The 12,641-nt window shown below is 38.5% G+C and overlaps 1 protein-coding gene across 3 annotated transcripts; it reads left to right on the top strand.

Moving 5' to 3' along the window:
- On the top strand, positions 5,665-12,357 carry LOC18772893 (heterogeneous nuclear ribonucleoprotein R). Of its 3 annotated transcripts, none has more exons than XM_007205043.2 (9): positions 5,665-6,047; positions 7,628-8,093; positions 8,183-8,299; positions 8,513-8,653; positions 8,825-8,998; positions 9,540-9,747; positions 9,828-10,000; positions 11,067-11,152; positions 11,952-12,357. In XM_007205043.2, exons 2-9 carry the CDS (start codon positions 7,662-7,664, stop codon positions 12,109-12,111), a joined length of 1,491 nt encoding a protein of 496 aa, XP_007205105.1. In that variant the 5' UTR covers positions 5,665-6,047; positions 7,628-7,661; the 3' UTR covers positions 12,112-12,357. The 3 variants fall into 3 exon arrangements, with proteins under 3 accessions (XP_007205105.1, XP_020421174.1, XP_020421173.1); XM_020565585.1 differs by having other exon boundaries at positions 7,339-8,093; XM_020565584.1 differs by having other exon boundaries at positions 7,003-8,093.

The raw sequence follows: 12,641 nt of genomic DNA, 5'->3' as shown, positions 1-12,641 counted from the left end.
GATTTTTTAGTTAGGAATTAAAAACCCTAGCTTCCATTCTCTCTCTCTCTCTCTCTCTCTCTCTCTCTCTCTACCTCCCTACTTAATTTTCCCCTTCTCCATCTACTAGATTTGGGTTTTACTAGTGGGGAGGTTAATTGTGTCCAGATATATGGATCTATGGTTTTGTTGACAAGACCCGATCCAAATTTCGCTTTGAAATCCGAACCAGACCCTGTGCGTGTCTGACACCTGGCGAATGTCGGGCACAAATGACCTATTTGCCCTTCTATACAAAACACGATAAAAATAACACGGTTGACTTCTACCGAAAAACCGGCAGAGTTTCCCTTGTAACTGGCTCAATACCAAAATATTTACACATGTCAAAACAAGTATATATATACAACCAACTGTCAGCATACATATATATACACATGCCAAGAGTTCAAAGCTCAGTCTAGGGCAAAACATCAGAGCGACTACTAAGAATTTACAAAAGAGTGAACCTTTGTACAAAATACAAATCCTACATCAAAGAAAGGCGCAGAAGATGGGAAATGGCCCGATGGTGGATTCCTGTGCACGTCTACTACCTGGGGGCACAAAACAACAATAAGGGTGAGTGGACCCAAAAATAAAGTTTAGAAAATAGCATATGAACATACTAACCCCACTGTAAAAACAGTTATATAAACTAGTTTATTTTCTTTATTTCTGAAATCAATGCATGTATATAATTATATACACTTGAAAACAATTTAAACTATCACCTAGGTGTACCCTATTTCCGTCAATTCCTTGTATCCGTCAATTCCTTGCATCACCATGGGTGACGCATACTCGCAGGTCTCAGTGACACGAGGTCAGTCAGAGCCGCAACTCTCAGAATTCAGGGGACCGTAGTCCACCTTTATCCGCATTACTCGCTCCACACGAGTTCGAGTACAAAGAAACTCGTGGGGCAACTGTCAAGCCTGCTGACTAAACCGAAGGCAACAAATATAATTCGAAGGCAACATTTAATAACTGGGTACAAGGTGATTTAAGAAAATATAAAGTTTCTGAAGCAAAACTGTTGAATAATTAACTTTCTGTAACCTTTTAAATTCTGCTGCCATTTATTTGATAATTAACGAGAATATCTTTTCCTATATGCTTAAAGGAGATCTCACTCGGCAGCATGCAACATAAAATATTTTACAGAAGAAAACAGTTGATAACTGAAACTGAACTGCTTAAATTCATTTATTAAAACAAAGAGTCCACTCACTGATAGTCCGAGCTCGCTGGACCTCTTGAAGGTCCCTCCTGCGGGTCAACTGGTGCCCGAGTGCCTGATTCAATGACTATAATATTCTATTAATACAATATAGTAGCAAATTAAAAACCCTACCCCGGCTCCTAAAAGTACGTGCGTCAATTTAAAGTGATCCCTATGCCCATAACAGTTTTCCTTCCACGTGGGGTAGTTAAGCGGTATCTTGGGACTCAAATAGCGCTAAAGTCCAAAAAGTCAATTCGGAACCCCACGGGTCCATGATCTCACCATATGATCCGGATGCCGCTAGAAGGTCCAATATATTAGGACACATGTCCCGAGGGTATTGGTGTCAATCGGACGGTTGGATTAATCACGATCGTGTAACCGCATAATTTCTAAACCCTAGCCCTAGGGTTTGCGTTTTCGGAGTATCTGGGACTCCGATTCACGATCCGTCAAATCCTACACGTTTCTAAAATTTCCTAGAATAACATATCTGAACCTGGTTACGATCTAACGGCTCAACAGTATTGAACCCGATAATCGCACGATATGGAAAATCCGTTCGAGGCTCAAACGGTATTCAAATTGAGATCCGCGAATTCCTATGCGCTCGTGACGACCTAAGGATCGCATAAGAACACAGTGTCACGGCACCACCCTCGCCCACGCGCCGCCGCATGCGTCGGCAGTGATGGGTGTCTAAAGCGATAATGCATCGCCGGAAAATCACAAAACTAAGGCTCCAAACTCCGATCCTAGGTATAACACCATATTTGGAACCAGTTTCGTTCTTGGACCAACCCCAAAAACTGACCAGAAGTGGCCGAACACGGAGGCCGAAAGTCGGCCGAATGTCCAATTTGAAAACTGAGCTAGCTACGGTGAAAATCAACGTAAACCTACCCAACCATCAGCTAGAGCACGGAAAATAGGTAGAAATCCATACCTTACTCGACAAATTTGGAGTAGAATTGAAGGAGAACGAACGGTTCGAAGTTTTGACAAAACCGACTCATTTTTGGACGGATTCCGGCGACTACAGCGACGGCTGACAGCGGAGAGTGGTCGGTGCTTGAAGACGGAACCGAGCTGGTTCTGTTGGCGCCGACGGCAGGTGCAGAGGTGGTCGGTGGAGGGAGTTATGGTGCTCGGATGGTGACGGCTGGAGGACAGCGGGAGAGAGAGAGAGAGAGAGAGAGAGAGAGAGAGAGAGAAGCAGAGGTTTTTTTATAAAATCAGATTTTTCAAATTACCATTTTGCCCCTCGTGATATTTTACTCGTATTTTCTTCGTTAAAGCTCCGATTCGAGCTCACTTCGTGTCTATGAACTCGTGTCGTCGTGCTCTATGCAACAGTGTATGTGGAATTGTCAAATTCCTTTTCGGTCAAAAAGTCAACTTTTTGTTTATAATTTATTCCAAGGGCAAAATTGTCTTTCTGCATAATTAATTACTAATTATAAATGAATTTTAGGTTTGGGTCATTACATTTGTTGTAGGGTGATGAGTTGCAATATCAATTGTGTTCTCTGTATTCAAGGCAGCAATGATGGATGTGGTGGTGGTGGCAACAACGACGATAATGGCTTTATTGGTTTTTAGTTGTTTGCAGTTTTCTTTTATTAATAATGGCATCAACTCCTTGCGAGTTGGGTGTTTGATTGTTTTCTAGTCTCTACTTGTATTTTATTTGTACTTGTGAGAGTTAAAAGTTGTAGTTGTATTAGTAGATTTGGGCGATGCGATTCATGTTTGGTTTGTTTAAGCATGCAGCTTTTATGCCGAAATTTCTCTAGTCTTTTGCGGCCTATATGTGGATTAACCCTATGTGGTTACTATGCTTCCATATTTGTATTACCCCTTTGTGAGCATTTGTATTTACCCTTATGGCTGATAGTCTTTGTGGTTAATTTATGAATACAATGATCCATTTTCTCTATTAAAAAAATAAAAACCAAGGAACTAGATTAACTTAGGTGTAATAGTTGATCTAATTCCTTAATTCCCCTATTCCAAAGTTCTCAAATTCCTTACTTTCGCCGTTCCAAGTAAACATTTCATAAGTTATTTACTTTCCTTTTCTTCATCTATTCAGATTCAATTTTGATAGGATCCCACTTCAAATATATTTTCAAATAGAATGTCAATCCACACAATTAACCACACCCTTTACGGTTAAAAAAAAACCAAGAAGAAGCACTGTGTATAATATTGAGACCAACAAGTGGGAGGTTGATCTTAGTGATACATATACTATGTACATAATTATTTTTACAATGTGAATTTGGAGCTTTGTTCAATTTTGGAAATGTAGGGGACTTTTTCTTCCGACAGCTGTAAATGGGTTGGGCTGCCATAAAGGGCAGACCGATGGAATTATCCCCCTTGTCTGAATTCGAAAATTAAGCCCCGAAAATACTTCGAAAGGGCAGCGGAGCCTTAGGAAGTATTTTGGTTACCTTCACCAACCAAAATAATGACAGCTTACAGGTAATTTTTGCATGCTTACAGATAAACTTTTGAGCTTGGCATGAGAGACATGTGGTATGAAAGCAAAATCAACATGAGTTTAGCACTGAGGGGAAATTTAGCCTTTCTTAGGGTGGAAAAGGGAAGTGTTAAGGTAAGAAATGAGAGATTTGTAGGAGATTTGGCTACGAAGAGAGAAATGAAGAACAATGCTCTTCCGACAGCATGACAGATACTCTGTCTGCCAGAAGAGAGGAATGGAGAAGAGGGTGAACAATGCACGAAATTGCTGGGTTTTTGCAAGTTAGAGAGAAAGCTTGCTCTCTAGGCATGGGTTTTTGTTGAGTTTTGTTGGGTGGAAGAGACCTCATTTTATAGCCGCTGGAAACCATCACTTCCCAAGAAATCTTAATAGCTTCTACCCATTTTGGCCAAGCTTTTCCCTTCCTTTCTCATCTCCTTGCTTGACTTTTCCCTTCTTGATGAAATTCATTCTGCCTATTTGCACCAGATTAGAGTTTGGAGCTCAAGGCCTCCTTTTCCCGCAGCTGTCTCTATGGAAGACTTCCATTCCCAGCCATCTCTTTTACCGCTTTCTTCCCTTTTTTCCATGGCTAAGTCTGATTAGGAAAGGAGCTGGGATATATATGCTGGTTTGAAGGGTGCTTTTTTCTCTTTGCTAATACCCCATGGTTCCTTGGATGTTTTGGCTTTGAAACTTGCTCCCTCTATGTGCTGGAACCTCCCAGCAGCTTTGTTCAATGATCTGCAGACTTTCTCTACGTGGCTTCTATTTTTCAGCAAATGGCTGAGTTTTTTGTGGCTTATTTTGGGGTTTTGTATGGGCCAAGGTGGCTCCTTGAGCAAGTGGGTTATTTTTGTTAAACATTGGGCTTTTTAGTTGTGTCAATAGGCCATTTTGCTTGGGCTATTGGGCTATTTTTTCTCTCTTGTGCTCACCCACATGTTTGGGCCTAAGAAATGGGCTTGAGTCTTGAGACTCTTAAGCAACCCGAGACCTTCCATTTCTCGGCCCATCAATGGGCCCCATGTTGATTCATTACCATCCATACCACAACCCACTTAAGCAAGCCCCAGACGTTTGAGTGGCTTGGGCCCACTTAAGCTTGTAGCGTGGTTATGTGTGAAATACGATTTCATGCTTGGCGTGGCATGTCACTTGCATGTTTTATTTTATTTTATTATCCTTGGAAAGGGTTGCGATGTTCAATTTTAGCATGGGTTCGTAACTCAGGCATATTTTATCTCAACTCCTAGCATGACAATTTATTTATTTAGCGTGGCACGTGAACTGTAACTCGCATGTGATGGATTTTTGTGCACTTCTCTTTACGTCTTTTCTTGGGTCTCAACAAAAAAAAAAAATCACTAAATCAAGAGATAGTTGATACATGCATCATATATGGAATTGAAAAGTCACGATTGAAATGCTCCGACATAAAATAAATCTTTGAAAATTGTTGAGGGCTATGATCATAAAGATTGGCACCATATATGGAATTAGAAGGTCCATATGAAATATGTTCATGTATGTCATTTGAATGTGCATGTTAGTGATACATGCGTATGCGTATTTAGGATTTGCATGAGATAGGAGATGAGAATATTGTTTTGTTATCAAAGTGAATGAACACATATGACATCTTCCTAAACTTTAATTCTTACTCGTGCATGTGGATATGTTTGAATTGCAAAGTTATAACATTGAAACTAAGTAAACACTAAGTGAAATTCCGCCCATATTACACACCAAAATTGGTTTCACGAATAAGAGAAAATACAGCGTCAATGTCTAATGAAAAAGGGTTTGATTTGCAGATAGGTAATCTCAAATTTGAACACAATTATCACTTTTTCCTATCCTAGCCAATAATATAATGATATGTAAAATAACTTTTATGCGTGTCCTAAGTTTTTTGTTTATTTTTTGAGAAAAACCCCCTCCCCCTTCCTAACTTTAGCAAAAAAAAAATGAAACACACCAAATTCCTCAGCATTTGGATACTTTTTCGATTTATTGATAGCTTCCAGATGCTAAAACATGTTGATGAGAAAGATTCGCTGTAAAAACACCACCTAATTGTTAGCAAAATCCTATTGGTCGACAAAATCCTAATTTGGACACAATTCTGCCTAGGGTTCGTGCCTTTCAACCTTTCCATATAAAAACTACAGAGCTGGAGCCTTCAATTATTTCCACGCAACCAAAGTTCGGATCTTGCCAATTTCGCTCTCCATTTGCTCCTCACTCTATTTATAGACAACCCACAAGAAAGAAAAAGCAAGCTCCACAGATTGCTCATTTCATTTGGTACTTTCTCTCTCTCGACTCTTTATTGTTCTCCATCGTATTTATGCTTGCTGGTTTGTTCAAATAGAAACTGCATTTCCGTTTTATGTTTTTGTGTTTATATTATGAACATGTAGTTCCTCCGCTGGATAATGTGACTGTTTGTTGAAATTCAAGGGCAGTTGTAAATGCTGTCTCCTTATATGTCAGTTTGATTTTGGACATTTCAAGTCGGGTTTCAAAAAAATTTCAACTTCTTGGGTTTTTTTATATTTTTTTATATATACATTTTCTTAGTGATTAAGCTGAGCTGAAAAAAAAGGAAGATCATTTTGCAACTGTTAGGAGTTCTAACCCAAGTGATCTAAGTTCATGTTGCCTCGAAAACTAAATCCTGGTGAAATAGCTCAGCTATGCTGAGACATTCAAATGCTAGATGGGTTCACTGCACTGGGTGGAGGATTTGCAGTTTAGGTTTGGTAGCTTTTGGGCCTTTTTGTCCTATCCGAACAGGGGATAAAGTGGAAAGAATCTGGACAAGAGAAAAAAAGATCCGTTATGCCTCGAAAGTGTGCACATCATCTCAGATTTTATGTACCCTTGAGTTAGTCTTTCACTCCATTTTGCTGTTTCATGTAGTTTCCTATACCTATGATTCTACTATTGATATAGGACCTACATATATATGTCTATAAAACTGATTCAACTAGAGATAAATATACCTTAATTCCTTTGCCTTTACCAAATGGATTGTTTGTGTGCACTTTCTGAACAACAGTGCTAAGTTGTTTTTATTAGACCTCAGATGTGTAATTTGTTGAAATGCCACTGGTCAAGTACTATCTTTCTGGAGCTATTGAGAATAGGTGGAGAGGATGTATTAGTGCATTTGAATTATGATTGTGCCTGTTGGTTATCTAAATCATAGCTGTAATGTCCATCCCTATCTCAGTCGTTATATGTCAATTTATTGCAGGAAGGTACCCAGATTGGTACATTTATTTTGGAAATGGTATTATCTTTGTCAAATTGGACTTTGTTGTGGCTTGATTCTCCTTTTTGTTGCAGCGGTCTCATTCCTTTTATCTACATAGAATCTTGGGTCCTACTTTTTTGTCACTTGGTTGTGTGGCCTTGCATACACATAAAGCATTATAAATGTCTCCATTTTTCCTCCAATTATCTATTACATTTTACTGCCCCTAGATCCTTATATGCTGCTTCTTTGCTATTCTTATTATTGGAATGGGGTTAAATGTGCCCTCGGATAAGGTTAAACTAGCCAATTTTTTTTTCCTCTTTTGGACAGCAGTCTCGTTGTGACTTCAAGAAATTCATATCTTGAATATTTGGAGCACCTTCATAATCCACATGATAATCTTTCAGAAAACTCTTTTTCCTGTCTCTAATACTGCTGTTAATGTTATCATTATCCCTTAATAAGTCTTTCAAATTGAAAACCTTTGAGTTTGTTCTCATGAATCCAGTTCAATTGAGAATCATACTCTGCAGCTCCTTTTGCCCATTCTTTTTTTTCCTTCCTTTCAATATGTGTTTACTTCTTCCCATGAATTCTTCTGGCTTCTGTGCCTTCTTCACAGTTGCCTTGCAAGCTTATTTAATTAGATACATAAGATGCCAAGGGCAAAAGCAAATGCTTCATCACTTGATAAACCAGTTGAACCCGAAAAGCCAATAGAGTCCGATGAGAAGGTTGATCTTGATGGTGACAATGACCCTGAGGAGGCAATGGATGAAGAGGTTGAGTATGAAGAAGTAGAGGAAGAAATAGAAGAAGAGGTGGAAGAAGAAGAGGAAGAAGAAGAAGTGGAGGAGGTGGAAGAAGAGGTAGAGGATGAAGATTCTAATCATGCCACTGGAACTGATGTTGGGAAATCCCATAGCAGTGATGAGGTGATGTCTGATGATGAGGATGAGAAGAAAAAGCATGCTGGACTTCTTGCCCTTCCTCCACATGGTTCAGAAGTTTATATTGGTGGCATTCCTCATGATGCTTCTCAAGAGGATTTAAAGGTTTTTTGTGAGGCTGTAGGAAAGGTTACGGAGGTTAGTTCAATTGCTCGTTATAAAATACCCTGTTTATGTTTTTATTTTATTTTTAATAAAATAGGACTGTATTTTTTTTGTAACAACAGGTTCGGATTATGAAGGGCAAAGATTCGGGTGAGAATAAGGGCTTTGCATTTGTGACATTCAAAAACGTGGAAATGGCTTCTGATGCCATTGAGGAATTGAATAATACTGAATTTAAGGTAACTTAACCTTTGCGCATAATCATATTACTCCGAACCACACATATAATAATCCTTGAAATATGAGTAAGGATATAAAACTAAAAGATTTAAGATGAATTTTTTTTTTTTGAAAAACAAAAATTATTGTTTTGTACACTTTGGGCTGTTTGCTTTCATTCTAAATATGCGGCTCTTTAATTGTATTTACTCTCCTCTCTCTCCCTCTCTCAGGGTAAAAGAATAAAGTGTTCAACATCTAAAGCAAAGCACCGTTTGTTCATTGGTAATGTTCCAAGGAGCTGGGGAGAAGAAGATCTGAGGAAAGTTGTGATGAAGATTGGTCCTGGAGTTACTGGTGTAGAACTGGTCAAGGTTTGTGCCATATATAGTGTGCTCATGTGTCCATTATTTATCTCTCCATTCTCAGCCTGGTGAATTTTTATCTTTCAAAAAATTTCGGGTAAATCATTGTCAATTGTTATGCTTGTTTTGTGGTTTATTAGTTTCTTATCCTCAATGTTTATTCAACTTTTTTTGTCACAGGATATGAAGAACACAAGCAATAACCGAGGCTTTGCTTTCGTTGACTACTATAACCACGCATGTGCTGACTATTCAAGGCAGAAAATGGTGGACCCAAAATTTAAGCTAGATAACAATGCTCCAACAGTGAGCTGGGCAGATCCTAAAAATGCCGAGTCGTCTGCTGCTTCTCAGGTTGTTGCTAAGTAACTCTTCTTTCTTTTCTTCCTGTTTGCTTCACATTTTATGACTGAGGATTAAAGTATGCAACTGGAATATTAACGGCAATGTCAATGTTTAACTTGGTGAATGCCCAAGTAAACTAGAAATAGTTTTGTTTTTGGACTTTTACTTGTCGGCATAGGGTCACACATGTATTTATAATGGTGCGGGCAGGAATGATAATTCTAATATATGTATGCTTTTAGGTAAATTGTAATACTCTGTAGGAGTTTTGAAATGATAGTTGCGTTACGGATGCCACTTATATTTTGATAGTGCAGACTCCAGATGATCTAGTAATCATTTGATGGATGTGACCTTTGGCTGGATCTTTGAACAAAAATCACATTTGATGATTCCTTATCCATTTAAATAACCACAATCTGTTCCTGTTTAGTCACATGGCAATCATTTTCCGGCTATTAATTACTGTATTTTATTACATAGGTATAGTCCTGGGAGTGGTCTTTAAATTTTTATTTTTGCAAATCTTAATGTTTCCCATATCATACAGGTGAAGGCAGTTTATGTAAAGAATTTACCCCAAAATGTGACACAAGACCATTTAAAGGAGCTATTTGAACACCATGGGAAAATCACGAAAGTGGTTCTGCCAGCTGCAAAATCTGGACAGGAACAGAGTAGAATTGGTTTTGTACATTTTGCAGAGAGGTCCAGTGCCATGAAAGCATTGAAGAACACTGAAAATTATGAACTTGACGGTAATGTCTTATCTGCATTCCCTTTCCCCCCATTCTAAAGGTGGTAAAGTAGTTTGTTTTGACGGTCTCATTAATTTCAGGCCAGCTGTTGGAGTGTTCTCTTGCAAGGCCACAGGCAGATCAAAAGTCTGGTGGATCAAACTCGCATAGGTCAGGGTTGCTTCCTAGTTATCCACCTCGTGTTGTTTATGGTATGGCTGGGGGTGCCTATGGTGCTCTTGGTGCAGGGTATGGTGCTGCAGGTTTTGCACAGGTGAGATATGTGCCAACGTATACTGATGTTATTAGTTAGTTTACAGTGTGAAGTGAATATTTTAATTAAACTTCACATTCATGGAATTTTTTTATTTAGCCTTCGCATAAATTGCTCATGGACTATCATTGCTTAGCGTTTAATGGGTTTTAAATATAACAGTGCAAATGACTTTTTACCATGCCTTGATAACTATCGTTGTGCCTGGTTATCTGAACATGATATTCAATTGTTTACCTCTAATTTTCTTTGGTCTTCGTTTTGTGCTTTGTTAGCAGTTTGAATACTTTCATAAATATTATTTGTTCTGAGGCCATGGCCGTAAATAAATATAGAAGCAGTTACCCCACCGTCATGGTTCAACATCTCAGAAGCATAGACACGGCTGAGAGGAATCCCGTGTCCGGGTCACACATGTTGACCCTCCTACACCATGCATGTATACACGTCCGATGAAAAAAATGAAATCGTTTTAGACTAGGTGCAGATGCATTCTGAGCACAGCACTTAGAAAACACATGGTCCATTTTGTTTTCAAAAGCTCCGTGAATGGAATGAACATAAGTTATATAAATTGGCAAGCTCTCAGTTCTAGGTCACTTGTGCTGTTGTTGTCAATGACTCAACAAAGAGAAACGGAACAGTGCTGAGAAAGAACAGGAAGTGAGAAAGTGGTCTGCGACTTAGGATTTAGGCATCAAGGTTCCCTTTCCTTTCTTGACTGTATATTTTACAAAGTTAGGGTTTGTTATTTTCCAAAAGTAAACTTTAGGAAATCTCTCTTTCTCTCCATCAATCTCCCTATGCTAAAAACAGGCATCTGAAAAGCAAGAAAAAAGGAAATGTGAATATGGACCTTGATTGTTGATGTTCAAATTTTGGTATAATGTCTTTCCTCCATGCTCATGTTGTAGATCTTTAAAAGTATTTCCCATGATTTTGGCATGCTTTGTTCAAAGCATAGACATGCAAATATTTGTTTACCTATGCCACTGTGCCCAAAATTTATCTGCCATACATATTTTAGGTACATGATTTCTAAAATTCTGCTGAAATTTGATTGTAGCCTTTGATGTCTGGACCTGGACCGGCTCCTGCAGGCATGGGAATGATGCCAATGCTTCTACCTGATGGACGGATTGGATATGTTCTGTAAGCACAACTCATCTTTTGCCTCATATAGCTTTAATTATATGGCATCACATTATTTAATTCGATGTCTGCCTTCTACAATAAGTAACTGAATAAATAAATGTGCCATGTCATATAAAATAAAGCTGGAGACTGTATGTTTCTATACAAACAGTGTAACTTAAGCGCACAATAGAAATTTTCTCTTATAATTGTTTGGTCAATTTTTTTTTCCCTGTGGAGGTATAAATCTGTACCACGTCTTCTTTTTTCCTTGAACATAATTAGGTTTTGGGTTGTTTATCCTAGCAAAGATGCCTACACTTCTCTGTTTGGATCATAAAAATAAGAGGAAAAAAATAAATTGAAAGCTCCAAATTGCTTGAGACATTGGCCTTCTTTTTAGCATCTTAACAATTTTCATCCCCTTGTGTATCTGTGATGTCAGGGGCGTAATTTTTCACTAGGATTTTTATTACAGGATGTGATTGATTATGATTTGAATTTTGGAATGACTGTTGGTTATGATTTGATTTGACCCTTTTGAAAGTTCTATTTATTTTGGCCATAATGGAGGGGCCCTTTGTGGTTCTATGATGTTCTGTCATGTCTGTCGGTTTTGTCTACTCTGTTCCATGCTCCAATCAATCACTTGGACTACTGAATATAGTACTTGGATTGCTCTATCTCAGGACTGTTTACTCAATTTGTTCTCTATAATTGCAATAAAACATACCCTTGAAATAACATTTCCCTAGCTTTATATGACACCCTTCAATGAAGGTTAGTAACTTGAGTAATTTATTTTTCCTCATTGCAGGCAACAACCAGGTGCACAGCCACACCCCTCACCTTCGCATCAAAGAAGTAGTAGCAGGGGTGGTGGTCGGAGCGGAAGCAGTAGCAGAAGTAGTGGTGGTCCAAACAAGGGTAGGTACAGCAATGATACTGGGCATGGACGCAGGTATAACCCGTATTGATTGTTCTTGCAATGGTTAGAAATTGGAGGGGTCGGCATTCCATTGTGTACTTGTCACGTTCAAGATTGTTATATAAAGTTGTAACAGCAGCATCCTATACGAAAGTGCGTTATGGATACTTCTTTGTTATACAAATACCTTATGTGGTCATTGTTGATTTGTTATATTTAATCATTTTTTACCCTAAAGTACATCAAACTAATAGAAACTAATTGAGGAAAAAGAGCAATAGTTCTTTATAAGGCATGTTCGGATTTTTGGTAATGGTATCGTATCATTTTCCACCGGGAAATGAATCCTATGCCATGAGTACGGACAATGCAAAATTTGCGATGTGTTTTTCTAAATTATTACGAAGTGACGTACTCAACAAGAACTAGTGGCCGTGCACCATATGAGAAGGTGGTGGCCTTTTCTTGGTCATGGCTTTTATAAGAAGCGGATTGGTTCAGAAACGCTTTTGTTAATCAGTTGTCAATCGTTGTAATAGACTACTTGAAAGCACTTTTGGCACTGCCTGAACACTCGTA

This window comes from Prunus persica, chromosome G6, assembly GCF_000346465.2.
Source record: "Prunus persica cultivar Lovell chromosome G6, Prunus_persica_NCBIv2, whole genome shotgun sequence".
Taxonomy (NCBI): domain Eukaryota; kingdom Viridiplantae; phylum Streptophyta; class Magnoliopsida; order Rosales; family Rosaceae; genus Prunus; species Prunus persica.
The sequence above is the reverse complement of the archived record's forward strand: the minus strand, read 5'-3'. Positions and strand labels throughout refer to the sequence as shown.